General features: G+C 40.6%; 1 protein-coding gene across 10 annotated transcripts in view; it reads left to right on the top strand.

Moving 5' to 3' along the window:
• Positions 1-24,581, top strand: part of LOC102777248 (NLR family CARD domain-containing protein 3-like) — a 1,099,208-nt gene that overhangs the window by 218,158 nt on the left and 856,469 nt on the right. For 2 of the 10 annotated variants that reach the window (XM_087837892.1, XM_087837891.1), the window contains 3 exons: positions 21,164-21,337; positions 21,551-21,724; positions 21,901-22,074. The exons of 1 other annotated variant lie outside the window; for it this stretch is intronic. In XM_087837892.1, coding sequence (XP_087694018.1) covers positions 21,164-21,337; positions 21,551-21,724; positions 21,901-22,074 — 522 coding nt within the window. Of the gene's footprint in view, positions 1-13,800; positions 13,903-15,198; positions 15,278-17,837; positions 18,043-18,193; positions 19,965-21,163; positions 21,338-21,550; positions 21,725-21,900; positions 22,075-24,581 lie in introns of all 10 variants that reach the window. 7 more of the 10 variants (XM_087837890.1, XM_087837896.1, XM_087837889.1 and 4 more) reach the window with 6 other exon arrangements.

The raw sequence follows: 24,581 nt of genomic DNA, 5'->3' as shown, positions 1-24,581 counted from the left end.
GGGGATTGGCGCTGTCTGCGTACGGCGGTGGTCCCCCCACGCGTGCATTAAATCATCGTTTGACTCCACCTGGCCGGATCAGTGTTGTTATTTTGAAAGTTGATTACCTCCTCTAACCCTCCTCAATATTGAACCCAACAATGACCACATGAAGCTTTCTGAAGCTTGGATTGAAAACGCTTCATTACTCAAAGCTTTCCAACACAGGCCTCTGTGCTGCCATCTGGTGGACAAACATATGAAGTGCAGCGTGAAGCTACAAATTAAACTGCTTCAGCTATGTTTATATATAACATACTATAACCTATATAACTATATGTGTAGTGTATTATGTAGGTTTTAGAGCTGGGGGTAGAATTGCTGATGGCCTGGTTGTTATTAATGTTCCCCATGGTTCACCAGCTCTCACACAACATCAGCACCAATGATCCACGTCCTTATAAACCTCTGAATCAGGTCCTGAAGCTGTGACGTCCTGAGTGAAGACCTCACTGATCACATGACTCTGGTCACCTGGACTCAGTGTTTCTGAAGCAGTGTGCTGGGTTTTTAAAAATACGTGGCTGCTGCCTGATGTTGGGCCCACAGAGGAAGACGACTCACTCGCTCTTCTTCACTTCCTCCTTAAACATGTGGAAGGAGAGCAAAGTGCTGCCAGACTCTTATTTCTGACAGGAACAGAAGAAACCACAGCAAACTGTTCCAGTTCTTCATCTTCATCACAATCTATTTATTTCTGATGGTGTCTTCAGTCTGAGGGTTTGAAGTTTCCATGTCTGTGTGATGTGTGGTGTGAAGGCTGCTGGTTAAACTGGGACTCACTGTTTAAAGCACTGAGTGCTCATAGAGAGATGCTCCATGAGTCCCAGTACAGACTACAAACATGGTGGAAACTTAGCTTTGATATCCACACACTCTGCACGTCTGTGAGTAACTGTGATGAAGATGTGCAGAGATCTGTGTACAAACAGGAGAAAGACTGTAAAGACTCTGTGCTTCTAACAGCCTCTGTTAACATATGTGAGGCTGTTTGTTGTTGTTGCCATGGAGCTTTTCACTGTTTGGGTCAGCAGGTCATGTGATCAGGTTTGTTCTGTGAAAGCTGGACGATGGTTCAGTGTCAGGGTTTGTTTGCATTCATCAATAAATATCTAAATAAATCAAAGACTCCATGTTTGTTCTTTCATCATGTGACCTCTGCTCATCCATCTCTGTGTGTATCAGGATACATTTAGTTCATAATACACAGAAAAATCAGAGTTATTACCTGTAATAAATGTGAAAGATTCCTGCATTGATAACCAGGCAGGACTGAAACACATCCAAGCTGTCACCACGGTAACAGCACCGTCCATCCACAGGTGAGGGGAGGAGCAAAAAGAGGGACTTTCACCATTTTATACTAAAAACACTCAACTAATGTTTCTAATATGAAACAAATAAGCCCACATTAATGTGAGCATTTATTCAATAATAATAATAATGATTTCCTCCTGATCTCATTTCCATAGCAGAGAAAACTGTGGTGTATATTGAGGTGGAGGGTGTGGTCTATGGCTCAGGTGTAGAGTGAGGGTGGGGTGCACCACAGCAGCATGCTGGGACTGCTGAGGGTGGAGGAGGGAGTGATGATGACATCAGAGCTGCAGCAAAGCAGTCAGCAGCACAGAGACCAGTGAATACACAGTCTGTTCATCTTTGCATAGATACAATATATAGCACAATATTGAATGACAGAGACACGCTGTGTGAGCTTCCACAGATACACTGACGTCAGTATCCAGAGTCCTCCTGCTGCTCCCCCCTCAGAGCCCCGTGATCAGCACCAACACATTCAGTTAGATGACAGAGTCCAGCTGCAGCTAGAATCAGCTCCCCTCTGTGAACAACAGCACAGCGTCAGTGTTTCACACTCAGTGAAAGGAGAAAACAGCAGAAGAAAACCATGTGTGCTACGTTTCCCAGGACACACTACAAACTGCACAAATACAGAGCAGCACGTGGAAGGACCTGGAGCTGCATTTAAAGAGAAAAGACAGCGTGATGTCCTGTATGGACAGGTGGAAGGAACCAAGTCCTCAGCTGAAACACTCGTGTTTGTCCACAGACAGGAAACACAGCAGGAAACTTTCTCACAGAAGTGCAGCTCATGGATAACACACTTCCTGTCAGTCAGAATGAGGCTGGAGCCAAACACAGAAAGGTGTTTTTGTCCAGATGAGCCCAGAGAAGAAACACGAGTGTTCACAGACATCAGAAGCTCAGAGAGGTGAAACATGAGGTTGGAGTCCTCGTCAGCATTCAGAAGAGCTGCTGTGAAACCCTGAGTACTCATGACAGACTCTGATGGCACAAACACATCATGATTCAAACAGAAAGACAAACATGGAGCTCCTGATCCTCCTGCATGAGAACAAGCTGACATGAGCGCTGTGTCTGAGAGTGTCTCCCTGTCACAGTGACAATAACACAGCTGCTGCTCACAGTCATTAAACTGACCTGAGGTCAGCTGCTAGGACGTCTCTGTGCTCCTTACATATGAACCATGTGACCTCACATCAGTGCTGTGGATGACTGTAGTCATAGAAGAGTAGAGCTGTAACAGGTGGTGTGAGGAGGAGGAGGAGGTGGTGTATTCTAGTTAACGCAGTACTGAAACACTCCAGCAGAGGGCGCTGTTAAGTCCTTATTGTAATACAGTTACTGTGTGCAGTTATACTTCATACATAATCTGCACTTATTTCCATCAGACATGCTGTCAGTAAATGATTGGTTTCTATTGATTCTACTTCCTGTTGACTAGTTTGATGACAGTGAAACAATCACAGCTGATTGTGTGATGATGTAAACTGTCACTGTTACATTCAGTGTGTGTGACATAATGTTAGTGCAGGGCTGATAACAGCCTGGTTCTGTTAGAAACACATGAACGTGTCCATAGATCAGTGTGTGTTTAACATGAGAGCTTCAGCCCTGCTGATGTGTTCAATAAAGACATGTAGGAAAACTGATGAGACTCTGAAATAACTCTTTATATTTATAATGTAACTCTGCATCAAAAGAACAACAAAGGATCCCAGACAGGTTTATGTGAACAAAGACGATTCTGATGTTTCTGTGTTTCTAACAGTTTGACATTATTAGTAAACAGACTGCAGTGAACAGGATTTATAAAGAGCTTATATATAAAGATATGACAGCTGTTTGACAAGTTTATCACTGTGTGTTTGGACCTGATCAGTCCAGCTGTTTACTTGAAATATGTTCATTTACCTGTTCTGTTATATTTATGTTCTTGTCTCTGTTGAAAATCACATTTTAATGTCCCTCAGATTTTTCTCCCAGATGAATAAATATAAAAATGACACAAACTGACTGCAGCTACTTTTTGTCCTTTCTGTCAAAAACCTTCATGTGACTCATGAGAGACACGTTTCAGCTGTTTGTGACAGATCAGAGGCCAACAAGTCATTTATAACACTTTCCATCATTGTTTAGCACAAACACATGTTGACACAGCAGCGGGGCCGCAGTGAGAGTCAGAGCGAGGAGATCAAAACTCCTGTTTGACCACAGCCTCAGTTTGTTCCTGCACTTCAAACACTTCCTGTTGTTGACTGGGTGGAGTCAGGAAGCCAGCGAGGCCCTGCAGGACTGAGACTGCAGACTGGGACGTGCTCTGTGATGGAGATCAACAGCATCACTGACTGTTTCTGTGAGGACACCATCATCCCAGCAGGGCTGTTTCCCAACAACAAGCCCTGGACCATCAGAGACCTGAAGCTGCTGCTGAATGAAAGAAGAGGATCTTCAGGTCTGGAACAAGGACGAGCTGAGAGTGTTAATAACGTTACTAATGTTCAGCTACACTTTACTAGGTCACATCTGTGACACACGTCACTTAAACAAAGAAGGAAATATTGGCTCTGTTTTATCTGCTGGGCCCAAAAGTGACTCCCCGTATTTAAACTGCTATGAATAACTTGTTGGTCTATAATATGTGAAACATGTGTCAAATGTCTCCATCATGAAAGATATCAGGTCATCTTGAGCCACAAAAACATTCCTATCATGAGGTAGAAGCTGGAATCAGTTTGTTGCAGACGTTTATATATCCGATATTTATCCAGTTTAAAGTTGAAATTCAAAAATGTCTTTTCAAGAGTCGTCTGTCCAAGAGGAGCAGAAACTGCAACAAATATAACAACAGTTTTTTAAGGCTGTTTTAAATGGCCACAAAGGAGCAGATTGGTTATAATGCAGCTGCTTCAGAGGAATAAAGATGAAACACTGTTCTTATTTCATGTGTAACACCTTTCAATAATGTGTTGACTAAAGTCTATTGACCAGTATAAGTAAAGACATCACACACACACATGGAAACACTGAAACCTGTTTTTGGTGCAGTAGCGGTCCCAGCTGCTCGCCTTTATCTAGACTGGGTCGGCTGCTTATCTCAATATAATCAATGTTTAAAGTTTTGTTCTCAGTGTTTCTGTGTTGCTTCGTATAGGATCTCCCAGCATCATCACTGTGCTGTCCAATCATTGTGTGCTAGGTTACCCTTATAGTGCAATGTGTGTTTGCACAAAGAGAAGCATGTGTGTCAAATATAAATAAGCACAGAACAGAAAAAGCTGCTCGTTTCTTCTATTTAGAGTCAAGTTAGTGTTTTGTGTCTTTGTTTGAGGCCTAATGTCAAGCAGAGGTGTGTGTAACTGGACTGGTCTGTTATATGTGTGAAATGTGTGCTTCTCTTCAGCATCATCTTTGTCACTGCTGATTCCTTTGTGTCATCATTTGTTGAGAAGAGAGAACAGTTATAACGGAGGAGCAAAAGGAAGCCCTGAAATCTGCATCCAACAAGGAAGTGTTGGCTCACCAGTGATCCCAGCAGAGGCCACTGGTTTGGCTCCAGTTGTTCTAGATTCAATGATGTTGTTGCTACAGATACATGTTAGCATCTTTATTGTAGTAAAGTCTTGTAATGTGAAGATAGAAACAAGGCAGAAAACAGCTCCATGATCTGATCTTAATGATGTTGTTTTTATTTCTGTCTTTCAGAACTGGATTGGAAACTATCAAAGGTCTAAAAACAGCCTCAACCCTCCTAAAGAGCAAACTTTACACACGTCATCTTTCAGCTACAATCTTTGTTGCAGGGATCTTCTGCCAAACAAGGCTGAGAGAAGATTTCTTACAGCTGTCATGTTGATGCTGTTTCAATCTTTGGGCAAACACACTCATATATTAGGGCTGATATCAGGGCTGCACAAGTTCTTTGTGTTTGTGATCATGAATAATAGAAGTGTGCCTGTTGAAGATCATGTTTGCTACATTATTATATGTCCTGTTATTGTTCTGTATTATATTCAGCTTTCAGCATCCTTTCCCAGCCCCCTGTTACAACATCCATACAAAGCCAATCTGACTGTGAGCCAATGTGTTTGATAGTTTGTGTTGGATCAATAGATTTGACAGACTTGGTTCATCCAGAGAGAAACAGTCCAAATTCAGATCTAATGAAATGATGGAGGCTGTTTCCTACCACGGTGCTAATGTGTGACTAACAAGGCTCATGGTCTCCAGCAGACAAGCGCCTGGAAGGAGGTGAGCTGAGTGTTGCTTTGGTGGGTCTATGCCCACGTCATGCCATCAGCATTCATATTGGCAATAGTTCATATCTCTGTTCTTTAGCCTTCATCACAAAGCTGTGAAGGAAAAACAATCCAAACATCTAACAGGATTTGATGGATGCAAAGTCCACTGAGCTCTTTGTCATTTACAAACTTGTCCAACCAACAAGAGCACAGATGAAAAACACAGTGACAGTTAAAGGATTTTGCCATATATGAGCATAGATTACTTTCATATAGATTTTCAATGCAGGCTTTTGGTGAGCTGCTGGGTTCTGTCTAATAATCATCTCAGCATTTTACAATAGAATAGCTCTTTATTAGCTCTTCATTGATTGTTATTGGACATGAAACAAGGAAGCTGTGTTTCTCATTGGATGTTAGTTTCATGTTCATCAGGATCATTTTCTAAAGAGCTGATATTTAGACCATTTACTGCACTGGCTGCACATCCTGTCTACATTTCTCTGTATGTGCTGTAAAAACTGTGACTAGAGGTTACTTAAAAAACCCATGGCAACAACGTGACACTTAATTTACTTAAGTAGATTTTAATTTCAAGTGATTTATGTAAAATTTAGATAAAATGTTAATTAAATTTCAACAAAAAACAATAATAGATATTATTAACATTCTCTTGTAAATATGTGTTGCATTTAGGGACAAAATCTCAAATTGAAGGTTAAAATTGCTAATTGTAACAAAAAATTAGTTCATTTGAAATGAATCTCTGAGATAAATTACTTTGAATTTACTAACGATCTGGCAAAGGTTTAGTAAAAAAATAACTAAATTATCCATTAAATTTTTTTTTTAACTTTTTGTTTTTAATTAAAACTCAAGTTGGATTCACAAATTTTCCAAATAAACTTTATAATTAATGACTGAATAGTTAGAAAAAATCAAATTAATTTAACTTCTTTTCTGAGTAAAATGAATCAGTTTCACAAAGACAACATTCAAACAGTAATTGTTTTTATTGTGGAATATAAAACATATACAAAATTTATAATATAACATTTTTCTGATTAATTCAGATTGTTTGCACTGAAATTCTTCACTAGTGTTCGCCCCAAAATAATAGGAAGAATAGGCCATAATTGAAAATACAGTTTCAGCCAACTTCTCGAGAATGTCAGTCTTTACTTTGGAGGTGGGCAGAAGATTTCCACTCTTTTTATACTCCTCGGTGGCTCTTTCCAGGTACATTTCAGTTTCATATGCAGACTGTGGGGAACAGCTTCGGCTCACAACGTTCTGTGAACTTCTGCCTTTTGAGAATAATGGTGTCCTGAGAAGATGTGGTTGCAGCAGAGTCTGCATTGGACACAACTGGATTGGATGATGAGTCATAGTCAGTTGACAGTTGATCAGAGCCGAAAACTGGCAGGATGACCAGGGTGATGCCAACAACCTTCACAGTAGTCCTGAAATTTTGGTTTAAAATACTGAAGACTGAAGTCGTTTGAAATCCCAAAGGTATCCTTCACAACACTTTGCAGCTCCTCTACTGTTGGTGGGATCCTGATGGAAGAACCAACTTCTCCATTTGGTCATCAGTGATTACACGGAGCTCTATCTCGTTCAACCTAGAATGAAATGTAAATGGGCAGAGTTACGTTAGATTAAGTAGGGTCAACTTAGTCATTTTCTGCTGCTTCAATTTCAAAACTAGTAGTTTAATTCAATACAATCATCCATCACAACCTATTCAAAATGCATAGTCTACATACTGATCAGCTGAATTTAAGTTGAGGGATCTTCCAACAGCTGAAAAGAACACAACATTAATAACAATCGCACTCTCCAAAGTAAAAACACACACAAATTGTTAAAGACAAATTTGAATTAATACTAAAATTTTTAAAGGTGAGGTTCACATATAAAACAATGAAACTCTTTATTAGATTAAAAAGGGGATAGACTCTATTTTCTGTACCGATCTGTCGACAGATCATGACATGAAATAACACTATTTGTGTATTTATATACTGTATATATCTTCCCATATTTGAAAAGATGTCCTTTTAATCTACACAAGGTCATCTCTGTATCCAAACACCATCGGGTGTTAAACATAGAAATGATGAAAGACTTATGTCAGATTAAACACGTATTACTATATTACTTCCTGAGTGTACCTTTGTCTTGAAGATCGTTCTACATAAACATCGTGACTGAGCGTGGGTCTCACTGATGCACGACCAAGTTTAACTGGAAACTTGCATCATCCCTCTATGTGAGCTGTGCCTGCACTAAAGTCACGGGGCTCCGACAGCATGAAAATGAAAACCAGTTATTTTGCTGGACTGAGCAACTTTAGCTTCATTACCACAACTGAAAAACTGCGTGGAGACAAAAGCTTTGAAAAACTGTGACTGACAAAATCCTGCACAAATGATTTTAACTACATCACTCACTGCTGAGTGCAAAACTTTTTCATAAAATGTTAAAAGTAAATGAGGGAGGCTACAGCCCATCGAAATACATCATTGATATATTTTTTAATATGGTAAACGTGGTTAGTCAAAGCTCTGAAGTAACACAGCTGTGAAGGCTTGGAAAGTGACCTTATGCTAGCAGTCCACTTCGTGCCATTTTGTGTAAAAATACGATACTGTCATTACAGCGGTCATTATTAATCTAATTTTGACGTATCATACTGTTTAGAACTTTTACTCTAAACTGCTACACGTTACTGTTTAAAACGTGTCGTATATACGTACAAATTAAGATAATCTTACCTCGGACAAAATGGAGATCATCCACTGCTGAAGCGTGTGTGTCCTGCACGTGGCACAACGGACTACAGGCGGAAGTGTAGAATGATTAAAATGAAAATGCTTTCATTAGTTAAATCTATTAGATTTCTTCATTTTTCACGGTACTCATACATTTTTGTTAAATCTGCTCAACAAACTATTGCTTAATTTACCCCAAACAAAATTGTGTAAATTTAAATAACTGAACATCTCAAAAATGTTTAATTTTGCTTAGATTTAATTAAAACAACACATACATGTTTTTACTGAGTATTACTTTCCTATTAGACACTAATTAACCCAAATCACAGTTTTTACAGTGTGTGCTGTGTTTGTCTGTTCATATTTCTCCATATTGACACAAACAGTGAACAGCAGTAGATCTACTCTTCATCTGTTTTAGGCCCAGTGAAAGATATGAAGCAGAAATGGTGTCATTAGGAGAAGAAGAGAAGAACAAGAACGGCGAGGAGGCAGCAGCTCTTAAAGATGAAACACAGCAACTTAGCCCTGAGCTCAGAGAGCTTCACATGAAAAAGCTCCTCAAGCAGATCATGTCAGAGGTTTGTCATCAACAGGAGGAACTGTTAATATCATAGGATGAAGGATGCTGTCAGCTGGATGAAGAAGGTTATTTAATGGCAAACGTTCACATTGAAGTCAAATTGTTGTCGTGTTGAACAGATTCATGTACTGATCGTCTCCAGAATGTTAGAAGAGCTTCAATGAATCATTAGAAACAACTTACAGCTGCATAGTTGTGTCAAACCAATCTTTGTGTCATTGTGGGATTTTTGTGCTTCTACACGTGACACACGTCTAAAACATGCAACTAGTCCAACTTCAGTAACCCTACAAACGTCACTGCTGTTTAGTTTCTGTCTTCATTTATGTTGGAAGTGGTAGCAGAGCTGTACGTTTGAATTAGTTTCAGAAATCTCAGTCAGAACATGGTATGAAATGTTTAGGTGTACACTAGCGAGCTAACTTCCTGTTAACTTCTAACTCCGTTAAATTTAATAAATTCTGTTTTCATGGATGCCTGGATGATAAACTTAATTGTTACACATGGCAAAGCAGCAACGCTGATGATTTTATTAAGGATGAAAGAATTTAGACCGTTTTTGCCTCTCAGTGTTTGTTTGACTTTGGGACCTGAAGCTGACGGAGTTTAGGACCCAGATTCCTCCATGAAGCTCCTCACTACGGCAGCCGTAATGCTCTGACAATCCATCAAGCAGAGCGGCTTACCAAAGATGTACTAAAACATTTTTAACAGATTTCTGCCGCCAAAATCGGTTCAAGGTCAGTAAGCACAACCAGAATTCATACATAAGGCACACTCTCGATTTTTGAGAAAATTAACTGATTTTAAGCCTTCTAGTGTGGAAAATACGTTATACAGAAGAAAAGAATATATTGCGATATATATCGTTACCGCACATGCTTCAAATTATACCGCGATATGGATTTTAGGCCATATTGCCCAGCCCTAACTCCCAATTTATTTACAACATTTGAAACATACAGTGTAGCTCAGTGAAAACACCCCAAGGCCAAGTGAAAGTGCTGAGAGGGAAAAGATCATGATTAATGATTTATTTAAACTCATAACTGGGTGCAGCAGCTGAACTTTGACCTGTGAGCTGCAGCTTAAGCTTCTTTTATGGTTCAGTGTTTAATGTGTAAACTGTTTATCACTGCAGATACGCCTACAGGCTATCTACTGTTCAAAAGTGAATTGTTATATACAGTGTGGCAGCTGACCTTTGACCTGTGAGCTTCAGCCTCTTTGCTGAGTGTTTAATGCTCATCTATTGAAGCCTGCAGACACACCCACACATCATCTGATTTGTTCTCAGGGTTGTTTTCTGTGTGTTGGAGCAGAAACCTGCTGCAGGTTAATTATTGATCAAATTAATATCACAAAAGGTGCAGCAGCTGACCTTTGACCTGTGAGCTTCAGACTCTTTGCTGGTGTGAAGTGTTTAATCTGATGCAGTCTGCAGACACAGACGACTGCTGACGGAGAAGAAGCAGAGGATTTTCTCTGTTTCTACACAGACCTGGTCCAGGCAGCAGAGCTGCAGAGTGAAGACGTTCATGAGAAGAAGAAGCTGAGTAAGTTCAACGTCCTCTTTGAATCCTGGATCAGGAAGTGAATATTTGGTGTTTATATAAGGTTTCTGTCTTTGACTCAGTCTGCTGTCACTTTTTTAGAGAGAAAAGGAGATTTTAGATTAACTGGTGTTCCTGCTGCTCTAGCATTAAAGGACAGTATAGGTGACCGCGCTGATACCTGTTCATAATTTCACCAAAGCTAATAAACTGTTGGCTAAATTTTCTTGTTTTCAGATGTAAACAGAGGTGAGAGGAGCAGATAATAAGGATTAAATATTATGCTGAATAACTAAATTCTGCTAGTCTGTGACATAACTCCCAGCAGCATCACCTCATTTCTTTGACCTTTAACATGAGTTAGCTTAGCTAGCAGAGCAGCTGCTGTCTGTCATGTGACCGAGTCAAGTGTGTGTAGTAGACTTGTTAGCATAGCTAGCAGGCTGAACGAGGCTAGCAAACTATGTGAACTTTGTCAGAGGTGAGCAGTAGAGAGAAGGATAAGGAGCTCCTCCAAATGCTGATAATGCACTTAACCTGAATTTACTGCTTGTTACATTATATGTGATGTTCAGTCGAAAACAATTACTTAAATTAACATTATTAGTAGTAGTATTAGTATTATTACTTGTTTATTATTCATAACATGGCTCCCTACTGTAGTGGTTTGAACAATTGATCTGTGGTTATTGTGTCCCTGCAAATTTAACAAGTGATTTTGACTTTCATTGTAACACCTTGTAAGCAATGTTCCCTCTAAGCTGCGCACATGCGCAATTGCTGAAAAAGAATTCTAACCTGAATTGAAATTAAAGTAAATATGTGCCGGTGTTTCAGCAAAGCGGCTGATGTGGAGTGAAGCCACGTTAATGACAACGTGTACAACCATTGGAGATGTGAGCAGGACAGACGAACAACTGACGGGAAAAGTGTGGACTTTATACCAGTTTTTAAATTGTGTTGATCGGCCACGTAAAACCAGAGTTATGATAAAATATTTGCAATGTTTGTTTTTCTTCCTGAATACTGTTGTTGTTTATATTTACTGCAGGAAGAAACTGTAAAAACTGCGTTTTATAAGGAAAATGCTCAAAAGCCTGTGAGCAAAAACAACACCAAAAATCCCCACCCTTTCCTATTGGTTGAAAAATGTACCATGTTGACCAATCAACACATGGCATTTAGTTGTTAAGAAACCTACCGATGGCGGTGTTTTGAGATGTGAGAGATTTGAGACGTTTAGAGCAAATCTTGTGTAGTTAGTGTGTAGTTAGTGTGTAGTTAGTGTGTAGTGTAGTCAATAGTTTTGTTGCGTGTCAGAACAATGAGGCGACTGCTGAATGTTACAGGTGTTACAGCAGTGACACATCTGCTGCTGTCAGGCCTGCAGGTATCAGGCTGTTGTTCTCCTTCATCTCATAGTGGACAGAAATTATTTTTGGAGTGGCACAAATAATTTGTGTGGCATCAGATTTGATGCAGAACAGCTGATTGTTCTGTAAATAGTTTGAAATGTTTATTTAAAAAACGCCTTGGCTGCATTTTTAGGTAAACAGCTGCAAAAAACTATGTTTGCATAACTCAGTTACTTTTTTGAAGAAGTAACTATATAATTAATTTCCCAACATTGGTCATTATTTACTGTATTTTGCAGACAGAGTTACAGACTCTCTCCCAGACCACAGACTCATAATACAAGTCAGAGCTTTATTAAAGAAAAAAAAAAAGAAAGTTGTGTTTTCAAAATTCCAATAGTGTTATCATGCTACACAGGTCATGAACAAGATTTTTTTTACATTTTCATTGTAAGTGGGCTAAAGCAGTTATTTAGTTCCTTGATCATTAGATTCCCTCTGTGTTTGTGTGTGTCTCTGTGTGTCTCTGTGTGTGTCTGTGTGTCTCTGTGTGTGTCTGTGTGTGTCTGTGTGTCTCTGTGTGTGTCTGTGTGTCTCTGTGTGTCTCTGTGTGTGTCTGTGTGTCTCTGTGTGTCTCTGTGTGTGTCTCTGTGTGTCTCTGTGTCTCTGTGTGTGTCTGTGTGTGTCTGTGTGTCTCTGTGTGTGTCTGTGTGTGTCTGTGTGTCTCTGTGTGTGTCTGTGTGTGTCTGTGTGTCTCTGTGTGTGTCTGTGTGTCTGTGTGTCTCTGTGTGTGTCTGTGTGTGTCTGTGTGTCTCTGTGTGTGTCTCTGTGTGTCTCTGTGTGTGTCTCTGTGTGTCTCTGTGTGTGTCTGTGTGTCTCTGTGTGTGTCTGTGTGTGTCTGTGTGTCTCTGTGTGTGTCTCTGTGTGTCTCTGTGTCTCTGTGTGTGTCTGTGTGTCTCTGTGTGTCTCTGTGTGTCTCTGTGTTTGTGTGAGGCCTGGTGCTCCATTCTATATTTCCTCAGCCTGTCATGTCTCTCTTGTCTCCTCTTTCCCTCGCTCACTCTCGTCTGCCTTTCCTCCACTCCTCTGTCAAGCTCACGTGTCAGTGTTGCGTTCCTTTGTTTGCTGTTTTATTGTGAAAGTCTTGTATTCTTTGTTCAGTGTGTTTCATTTTTCCTGGGAAGGTTCTCAGTCATCCAGGTCATCGTAGTTTAAGGAGCTTGGAAAGAAAAGCATCTGAACTTCTGTAAGTTGCTTGAAGATGCCGTTATATTCGGGTCCTACCCTGCATCATGCAGCCAGTTCAAGACGAACATTTTCTAGTTTCCCAAACAGTAAATCAGTGTGTGTGCAGTTCTCTGCAAACTCAGCAGGAAGAATTAGTGTGAAGCTTTAACTCTGTTGATCCTCTTTGAATCATGGATCAGCTGAAATGTTTAAAATGTTGTTCACACGTGTTGAACTGACTGAAGCTTCCAGTCACAGTGAATCAGTGTGTGTCAGTGAATGCATCGTGTGTGCTTCAGGCTCCATCTAGTGGACAGATAGTAGAGCAGCTGATGGCAGCTTCCTCTGCCTCACACTGCTGTCTGACTGCATTCAGCTGACACTGAGATGAAGCAGGAAAGAAGCAGCTGATATTTGGACAGCACACATGATGGAAAGGAGGATTTCAGTTGATGTGCACATGAATGATTTGTGTTTCCTCTGCAGGTGAAGGTAGAAAGTGTGTGTGAGCTGATGTGAAATGAGCAGCATGGATCAGTGTGAGGACAGAGAGGAGGGAGTCCCTCCTTCTAAAAGCACTCTGTGTGGGGAACATGAGAGCCAGACCAAAGCTCAGAGGTGAGATGACCATCTCTAACTGTCCATGACTCTTCTCCATGTCACAGCTCAGCACTCACATCACTGCTCCATCATTATTCACAGGAACCAGCCTGGACCTCCACCCAGCTCTGTGTCCTTACAGAGTGACCGGTCTAAAGATGTTGTTGTTGACTTTAAATCAGGCGTGTGTCGTCCTGCAGAGAGGTAATGTGTGTGTAAATGTTGTTGTGTGTTTGTGAATAAATCCTCCATCATGTTTAATGTCAGCTCTGTTTCACACACATGTTCATATGTGCAGCGCTGTGTGTTGGAGTGTTTCCACAAACACAGCAGATACTCAGAGATTATTTTTAGGAAGAGGAGATGTTCTCAAACTCTCTGTCCTGAAACTCTTCACTCAGTCTGATCCCCACTTCCTGCTCCTCAGCAGTGCTGCCATCTTCATCAACCAGGACAGAAATGAACTGAACTGTTGTTTCCTCATCAACTTCTTTCTGTCTGCTGAATCTGTAGTGAATCAAAGTGAAACGTGTGAAAATGCAGCTGTTAATGATCCAGTTTGTTAGATGAACGTGTGAATGTTGCAGTGTGCTGTTAAACAGTAACACAGTAACTGTGACGTGTCCTGATCTGACAGTAGATCATGTTTGTGTTCTTGGTCACATGACACAGGTCAGCTGTTCACACAGAGTTCATCTTTATAGGCTGGACCAGTTTGGAATAATACTGGGAGTAATGGTTCTTATATGGAGCTTTTCTCCTCTGAGCACTTTGATACTCGCCTCATTCACACATGGAAAGCAGTGCAAATAAATGCAAACACGGTTTTCCTGCACTCATCTTTTATCAGGATGATGTCAGTGTGAGCTGTTGTATGAAAAAAACAAGTATGAAAAAAGTGTTTCACAGTTTTACTTTGAAAAACAAACAAACTGTGCTGCAGGTGAACAGTTTGATGGTTGGAATGAACAAACAAACAGACTCAGCAGCGCACAGACGTCCCAGCTTCATATATCATTGTTAAACTTAACGTAGGAATCACAAACATTCAGAGATGAACTTACACACTTGGCTTTATACGTACTTTGAGTTGAAACGTACTTGATCTGTGAATGATGACGTTTCACAAGTACACACAAGTACATTTACTGAGAAACTGCCTTTGAAACAAAGTTCAGTTAGAAAAACACTGAAGTCATTCAGGGAATTATGATCTTTGTGTTTTTACAGAGTTTAAAACACAACAAAGAAGTGTCAGTGATCAGGATAACAGTGGAAGGACTCTGGAGGATCATTTGTATTATTGATCATTTTGATCTCTGACAGAGAAACTACAAATACAGATGCAACAAGGGAAGCAGCAAAAGTGACTGAACACAGCTTTTAGAGGCTAAATTCACATTTCAATCATCAAAGTGTGTGTGTGTGTGTGTGTGTGTGTGTGTGTGTGTGTGTGTGTGTGTGTGTGTGTCCATGTGTGTGTCCATGGTTCCTCCACAGAGTGGAGCAGCAGAGCTCAGAGGTTCCCAGTGGTCAGTCTGCCCAGCAGCATCAAACACAGCTGGACTCCATATTTATGGTCTGTACATGTACAACAACTACTTTTATTATTATTAATAATACATTTATTTATAGGTCCCTTTCAGAACACCAAGGACTCTGTGGACTAAATGTCCAAAAGAAACAAACTTTGAAATCAGACGGTGCAAATGTGATCACAGGCAATGTTCCCTCTAAGCTGCGCGCGTGTGCAATTGTGCACTGCTGGCACGTCTCTGTGCACAGAAAATCTGCATTGCACACAAAAAAAATCCACCTGAATTGAAATTAAAGTAAATACGTTAACAATTCTGTTTTGCAGTGTTAGTCAGTGACTGGCTGCTCCCGTATGGGATTACAACGATGCCACCTTATCCCACAGTCCAGCCAATGATGTGATTCACATTCGTATATACGCAGCTAATCAATGTGGTTGACAGGCTATGACAGCGTCCTTATGTGCCGACACCGGTGTTTTAGCAAAGCGGCTGATGTGGAGTGAAGCCACGTTAATGACAACGTGTACAACCATTGGAGATGTGAGCAGCACAGACGGAACAATTGAGGGGAAAAGTGTGGACTTTATACCAGTTTTTAAATTGTGTTGATCGGCCGTAAAACCAGAGTTATGATAAAAATATCTGCACTGTTTGGTTTTCTTCCTGAATACTGTCGTTGTTCATATTTACTGCAGGAAGAAACGGTAAAAACAGCGTTTTATAAGGAAAATGCTCGAAAGCCTGTGAGCAAAGATGAAACCAAAACACCCCACCCTTTCCTATTGGTGGAAAAATGTACCATGTCGACCAATCAAAACATGATATGGCAACATGGCATTTAGTTGTTTAGGGAGGGGGAAGTTTTAGGAGTGATGGTGTGTTTGAGATGTGAGAGATTTGCAACGTTTAGTGCAAATCTTGTGTAGTTAGTGAGTAGTTAGTGTGTAGTTAGTGAGTAGTTAGTGTGTAGTTAGTGTGTAGTTAGTGTGTAGTGTAGTCAATAGTGTTTTGTGTGTCAGAACAATGAGGCGACTGCTGAATGTTACAGGTGTTACAGCAGTGATACATCTGCTGCTGTCAGGCCTGCAGGTATCAGGCTGTTGTTCTCCTTCATCTCATAGTGGACAGAAATTATTTTTTGGAGTGGCACAAATAATTTGTGTGGCATCAGATTTGATGCAGAACAGCTGATTGTTCTGTAAATAGTTTAAAATGTTTATGTAAAAAACGCCTTGGCTGCATTTTTAGGTAAACAGCTGCAAAAAACTGGGGTGGCTGTAGCTCAGGTGGCAGAGCAGGTCAGCCACTAAACAGAAGTTCAATCCCAGGCTGCCTCCTGGCTGCGTGCCAAATATCCTTGGGCAAGATACTAACCCAATGTTTGATTACTGGTGGTTGTCACAGGGTGGCGCCAGTGTCCAGCAGCCTCGCCTCTGTCAGTGCGCCCAGGGCAGCTGTGGCTACAATGTAGCTGCCATCACCAGTGTGATGTGTGTGAATGACTGAATGTAGTGTAAAGCGCTTTGGGGTCCTTAGTGACTGAGTAAAGCACTATACAAATGCAAAATATACAAATATAAAGTGCTATCAAATGCAGGCCATTTACTTTGTTTTACCTTTTTGAAGAAGTAACTATATAATTAATTGCCCAGCACTGGTCATTATTTACTGTATTTTGCATCCAGAGTTACAGACTCTCTCCCAGACCACAGACTCATAATACAAGTCAGAGCTTAATAATAAAAAAAATAAATAAATAAAGTTGTGTTTTCAAAATTGGAGTTCAAGTTATTTTTCCTTCCAATAGTGTTAACATGCTACACAGGTCATGAACAAGATTGTTTTTCATTTTCATTGTAAGTGGGCTAAAGCAGTTAATTAAAAGTAGTCTAACATAAATGCTGTAATTTGATTACTTTAATAAACATGTAACTTGGATGGATTCGATGCTGGCGTGACCACAGTGCACACGTCTGCTGTTGCTCACAGTGGTCCAAGGGACACTCAGGGAGTTTGTGTGTTCAGACACATGAAACATTAGAGGGAACATTGATCACAGGGAAACGTTTTAAACATCGAGGCTTTAAACAAAAACCAAAGCGAAACAGTTTGTAGTTGAGATCAGTGAGAATGAAGCTGAATAACTGTTTCTACAATAACTTTGAGCAATAAATGACAAATATGATGGAAATTAGGAGCATTAACACTTACTAAAGGCTATATTGAGACAACCACATTAGGTGGTCCTCAACTGTAATGGAAATCAGTGGATCCAGTCCAGTCGTGGCGACCTGTGGTGAGTCGATCTGAGCAGCTACTAATGGAAACGGGTCCATAGATGTGTTTGTGCTTAATAACAATGAATCACAGGATTTTTACATTAGTGTTAAAATCTCATGTTGTTTGTTAAAGTGTTGTTAAAGATGGTGACAGATGTACCCTTAGGCCCCTCCTCCATTCAGAGATGGTCTTTCCCTTTTCACATAAATGGCCTCCTTGACTCCGCCCTCAAACCAGCGTTCACATTTCCTCAGGACCTTCTTGATGTTGTGTAGACTGAATTTCAGAGGGCTGGGTCATTCATAAGGTATTCTGTTTCAGCTGCTGGAGGACAACATCATCACTTTTGTGAAGAACGAGCTGAAGAAGATCCAGAAGGCTCTGAATCCAAATAAGCCCCAGTGCTTGGAGTTTCAGAGGGAGGATGATGAGCAGAAGAGAAACAGCAGAGAGGCATTTGTGAAGATCGCAGTGGACTTCCTGAGGAGAATGAAGCAGGAGGAGCTGGCTGACCGTCTGCAGAGACGTAAGAGGATTTATCTAAAGATTTAAGCTGCTGGATAAATGAGACACTTGTGACACCAGTGTGTTCAGTCATTTCTCAGTGGGTCAGAAATTGTCATCAGCATTTTGTAAAATAGGATTGTTAAAGTTGTACTTTTATTATTATTATTCAGAACTTCCAGCTGCTGTTTGTCATCGTAACCTTAAATCTGCTCTGAAGAAGAAGTTCCAGTGTGTGTTTGAGGGGATCGCTAAAGCAGGAAACCCAACCCTTCTGAATCAGATCTACACAGAGCTCTACATCAAAGAGGGAGGGACTGCAGAGGTCAATGATGAACATGAGGTCAGACAGATTGAAACAGCATCCAGGAAACCACACAGACCAGAAACAACAATCAGACAAGAAGACATCTTTAAAGCCTCACCTGGAAGAGATGAACCAATCAGAACAGTGCTGACAAAGGGAGTGGCTGGCATTGGGAAAACAGTCTTAACACAGAAATACACCCTTGACTGGGCTGAAGACAAAGCCAACCAGGACATCCAGTTCATATTTCCATTCACTTTCAGAGAGCTGAATGTGCTGAAAGAGGAAAAGTTCAGCTTGGTGGGACTTGTTCATCACTTCTTTACTGAAACCAAAGAAGCAGGAATCTGCAGCTTTGAAGACTTCCAGGTTGTGTTCATCTTTGATGGTCTGGATGAGTGTCGACTTCCTCTGGACTTCCACAAAACTACAATCCTAACTGACCCTAGAAAGTCCACCTCAGTGGATGTGCTGCTGACAAACCTCATCAGGGGGAAACTGCTTCCCTCTGCTCGCCTCTGGATAACCACACGACCTGCAGCAGCCAATCAGATCCCTCCTGGGTTTGTTGACATGGTGACAGAGGTCAGAGGGTTCACTGACCCACAGAAGGAGGAGTACTTCAGGAAGAGATTCAGAGATGAGGAGCAGGCCAGCAGGATCATCTCCCACATCAAGACATCACGAAGCCTCCACATCATGTGTCACATCCCAGTCTTCTGCTGGATCACTGCTACAGTTCTGGAGGATGTGCTGGGAACCAGGGAGGGAGGACAGCTGCCCAAGACCCTTACTGAGATGTACATCCACTTCCTGGTGGTTCAGGCCAAAGTGAAGAAGGTCAAGTATGATGGAGGAGCTGAGACAGATCCACACTGGAGTCCAGAGAGCAGGAAGATGATTGAGTCTCTGGGAAAACTGGCTTTTGATCAGCTGCAGAAAGGAAACCTGATCTTTTATGAATCAGACCTGACAGAGTGTGGCATCGATATCAGAGAAGCCTCAGTGTACTCAGGAGTGTTCACACAGATCTTTAAAGAGGAGAGAGGACTGTACCAGGACAAGGTGTTCTGCTTCATCCATCTGAGTGTTCAGGAGTTTCTGGCTGCTCTTCATGTCCATCTGACCTTCATCAACTCTGGACTCAATCTGCTGAAGCAACAACAAGCAACCTCCCAGACACACTTCTACCAGAGTGCTGTGGACAAGGCCTTAGAGAGTCCAAATGGACACCTGGACTTGTTCCTCCGCTTCCTCCTGGGTCTTTCACTGCAGACCACTCAGACTCTCTTACAAGGTCTGCTGACACAGACAGGAAGTAGCTCACAGACCAATCAGGAAACAGTCCAGTACATCAAGGAGAAGCTCAGTGAGAATCTGTCTGCAGAGAAAAGCATCAATCTGATCCACTGTCTGAATGAACTGAATGATCGTTCTCTAGTGGAGGAGATCCAACAGCACAGGACTTCAGGAAGTCTCTCCACAGGTAAACTGTCTCCTGCTCAGTGCTCAGCTCTGACCTTCATCTTACTGTCATCAGAAGAAGATCTGGATGAGTTTGACTTCAAGAAATACTCTACTTCAGAGGAGGCTCTTCTGAGAATGCTGCCAGTGGTCAAAGCCTCCAACAAAGCTCTGTGAGTAAACATGTTGTCATCGCTTCATTGTTAAAATCATGGGAAATAAATCAGAAATGCTTTGTTCAAAGAGCACTGTAACATTTTTTTTTTAAATAGTGAATTAAATGATCATCAGTCACTCAGTAAATATATGGTAGTTTTAATGTTTCACTCCAGCATTTCTAAAACACACTTTGTTCTGTAACTCTTATCAAAGGACAATCCAGACCCAGCCTATAAGAACATGAGCTCTGATGCTTCAGCCCCTCTGACAGGTTTATTATCCTCAGCTTGTTCACTTGTCTCCAACTCCAGGAGTTTGGTTGTTTTATTCTAAAGCACAAACTTCACCTGCCAGACTTCACCTACATCTTTTTCTGATGTTTGTGATTTAAGTTCAAGTTTGTATCTCACTTTCAGTGCACACTCTCCCTTTTTAAATATAAATCTCTGCTGTGCTGTCATGTTTTCATCCCGTATGAAGGGAGAACTTTGGTCTTCATTACTGAAATTGCCTCTAAGGTCGTGTTTCTTGTCAGTAACCATATGTAACTGTAAGGCTTCCATAACCAGTGTTACCACATAATTACATTGGGTTCACTCTGGGTCCTCTACAGTTTCCTCCCACTGTCCACAGACATGCAGTTAGATTACCTGGTGATCTAAACTTCATGCAGGTGTGAGTGAGAGTGGTTTTCTGTCCATCTGTGGGCTTAGTGGAAGAGAGTGGATGGATCTCTGCTTTGTCTTTGATATATCCTGACAGCAAACATTCTCCATGAAGTCTGCATTTCAGCTCATCTCTTTTATACGCACCTTTAACAGGAAGAGTTTTATACAGCTAGTGTTTAAAATCCAGTGTTCCTCACAATACACAGGTAATGAGCATAATGATTATTGAATTAGTAAAATTTTCTAAAAATAATTGTTTTAGTTAATATTGTATGATAGTGTACACAGAATTATTAGCTCAGTAGGCAGAGTGGTCGCCCCATGATCATAAGGTCAGGGGTCGAATCCACCGAATAGTTACCTTGTGGTACCCCTGAGCAAGGTACCATCAAGGTACCAATCATGTGCACTGGATTGGTAGCACTCATAGTCTCATAGGTTTAAAATAAAATTTAAAAAAAAGGTTCAACATATAAACAAATTTAATTTGATCACATATATTGTTTGCTTTGTTTTTGTTTTTGTTTTTTCCCTTTCTCTCTCAGACTGAGCAGCTGTAACGTCTCAGAGGAAGGCTGTGAAAATTTGTTGTCAGTGGTCAGCTCCCAGTCCTGTAGTCTGAGAGAGCTAGACCTGAGTACCAACAGCCTGAAGGCTTCAGCAGTAAAGCTTCTGTCTGCTGCAGTGGAGAGTCCACACGCCAAACTGAATGTTCTGAGGTCAGATCAATTTGTATTCTGTTTAGTTCTGTTTGTTTATGTGTTTGATGTTTGTTTTTGTTTATATCTTTATCCAGTTATCCTTGTTTCATAGCATTTTTATTCATTTCCAAGTTACAGTGAAGTTTTACTAACCTGCTCAGCACAATACAATAAGCTATTGCACCCTGATTACACTTTAACAACAATCTTTATTCATGTTTTTATCTTCAGACTTAACATCTGTGAACTCTCAGAGGAAAACTGTGAAGCTCTGTCCTCAGTTCTCAGCTCACAGTCCTCTAGTCTGACAGAGCTGGACCTGAGTATCAGAAAGCTGCAGGATTCAGGAGTGAAGCTTCTGTCTGTTGGACTACAACGTTTAAACTGTAAACTGAATACTCTGAGGTCAGATCAGAAAACATTTTGTTTTTACAATTATTAATTAAAGTTCATCCATATGATGTTATATCTTAGTATGTTTATGTTTACTTTAAAAATAGAATGTCAAGATTTAATGTTGTGAAATGTATTAACAAACTCTACATGAGTATTTCTTGTATAGACTGTCTTTTATTTTTCAGACTGAGTGGCTGTAACCTGTCAGAGAGAAGTTGTGAAGCTCTATCCTCAGTCCTCAGCTCCCAGTCCTCCAGTCTGAGAGAGCTGGACCTGAGTAACTCTGACCTGCAGGATTCAGGAGTGACGCTTCTGACTGCTGGACTAAAGAGTTCCCAGTGTGCAGTGGAAACTCTCAGGTCAGGATTCAAACTTTTACACAGATAATCATTTGAAATGTGATTTATATTATTGTATAAACAGGTAACTTTTATACAGCTGTCAAGTGAACTTTTATTTACATTTGAGTGGATAATTGGACTCTGAATTACTAAAAGTTGTTATAGTCATGTCTTTGTTTATTTAAAAAGAAAATACATCATGTACTGCCTAATTTAAAGATTTAGGCTCCTTTGGGCCAATAATATATATATTTGATTTCTTTGTGAATGAAATTAGGAGGATATTGGCGACTACTGATTGGTTCGCTGTTTGTTTTTTATTCACAGTACTTACTTAATTTTAAAGGCTGATTTCTCAAAATGAGATGTTTATCTTTTCTTTGACAACACTTGGAGCCACCAAATGTTCTTCCTTGATTTATTCATTACAGTTTGATTTAAAGAATATTAGACTCGTAACATAATAAATATATTTATTTCACTTCTTCTTGAGAGAAAGAAAGGGATGACTGGGTGAGCTCCAGTGGTTCATCCCAGCAGAGAGAGCGGCACAGTGGGCTGCAAATGATCACAGTAGTAATGGCCATACTTTGATAAAACAGGCCGTCTTACCCTGTAGATAATAAAGGGTTCTGGTGATGATGTGGGGGAGGGGACTCGCCCGGTACTAACTACCTACTACTAACTACCTCATCCAGATGTCTTCCCTACTAACCCTGATAAGAAGTAACCGCAGTAACCTTATAGGTCAAATCAGTTTCACCTGTTAAAGGTAGCTCCACTATTAATGGTGTCACTTGTTATTTCTGGGATGAGTATAGTAGCCTGAACAGCTGCTTAAAGGAAAGGTTATTTTTATTATTATCATTATTTAATTATTAAGTCTGGGGAAACCTGCAAGAGCTGTTTGCACAAAGAATAATACTCAGACTTTTAGGTTTTATCATTTTACACAAGGTTTAAAAATGAATGTCCACCATTGTATTGCAGAAATTGTTATTGAGCTAATACTGATGTAGTTGTTATCATTGGTAAGGAGAGATTGGAGGAAGAATGAGCACAGTCAGGCCTTAAGATGCTCTTAATAATAATAATGGATTGCATTTATATAGTGCTTTTCGAGACCCTCAAAGACCCTCAAAGACCCAATTCCACTATTCATTCACTCTCACACACTGGTGGAGGCAGCTACAGTTGTAGCCACAGCTGCCCTGGGACAGACTGACAGAAGCGAGGCTGCATATTGCGCCATCGGCGCCTCTGGTCATCACCAGTAAGTGGTAGGTGAAGTGTCTTGCCCAAGGACAAAACGACCAAGGCAGAGAGAGCTGGCTTATCAGACAGACAAGCTCATCTTGTAACCTACTGGTTCGCTGGTCAGCACACCAGCTGACTAGCACACTGGCTAACTAGCACACCGGCTAACTAGCAGTCCAGCTAACGGCAGCCACAAGCTGAAGCACGATTAAATGTAGTGGAGATATCAGGGATGACACTGGTGTGTTCGATTCACTCTTTAGCACTACGGTCACTCCGGTGTGTCAGCCAGAACACCACTGAAGGCCAAATGATCCCAGCGTGTGGAATAAGGAGCTTAAGCTTCGGATTGAGGCACTTTATTCTTTCACTGATTGATTCTTGTGGCTGTGATCACGTGTGTGGTTTCTTACAAAAAGGAAGTACACAATACAAATACATGATAAATAAGATGAATAGATAAGTTACATATCCAGTTATATGTATGTACATATATATGCATGTACATATATGTACATACATCAGTATAGCTAACATAACCATATATAAGGACAAAGATCACAGTACTAGAATGCAGTAATGTTAAACACAAAGGTGTATATCTACATAAATCTATCCTATCAATGATCAGAGTACTGTAGTATACTTCTACTACATAAACTATACAAACTAAACGATATTAGTGTGACTTTAAGTTACCATCAGTACAGATGAACTGATGGTAGTTGGACAAAATAAAGACTTTGCAATTATTGTGAAGGGCTTCCAGTTAAACTAAGATCAGCTGATTACCTCATAACAAATTGTTTGCTATAGAACGCAGTTCCCACTCTTCATTAATATCATGTACTGTAACTTACCCAGCCACGCCCAGTAGTCTCCAGAGAGACCAACAGCTGGTTCATGTTGTAACACTGTGGCTTTCGTAGTCTTTCCTTTTTCTACAGCTCATGTATTCTTCTTGTGATGGTGCGTCTTGAGGGAGGCTCATACATGCCGTCATTTGTTGATCCTAAGAATGTTCCTCAGGCCGAATTCTTAAACAACACTAATCAGCCTGCAGTTTGTAGCTACTCACTTCACTGTGGCGTTTGTTAGCTTGTCTTTCTTTGGTTTATCTAGACTCCTCCCACAAGCTGATCCTACGTTGTCTGCCCAAGCCTCCCAGCCTGCCAAACTGTTTGTTTGGGTGGTTTATTTGCTACCATCAACAGCGTGTAATGCATTTAAGTGATACTTCAGACTTTAAGTACTCCGACAATAAAAAA

The sequence above is a fragment of the Neolamprologus brichardi genome, chromosome 3 (genome assembly GCF_056152115.1).
Source record: "Neolamprologus brichardi isolate AB-2024 chromosome 3, ASM5615211v1, whole genome shotgun sequence".
Taxonomy (NCBI): Eukaryota; Metazoa; Chordata; class Actinopteri; order Cichliformes; family Cichlidae; genus Neolamprologus; species Neolamprologus brichardi.
Note: the sequence above shows the minus strand (reverse complement) of the source record. Positions and strands in the feature narration are given on the sequence as shown.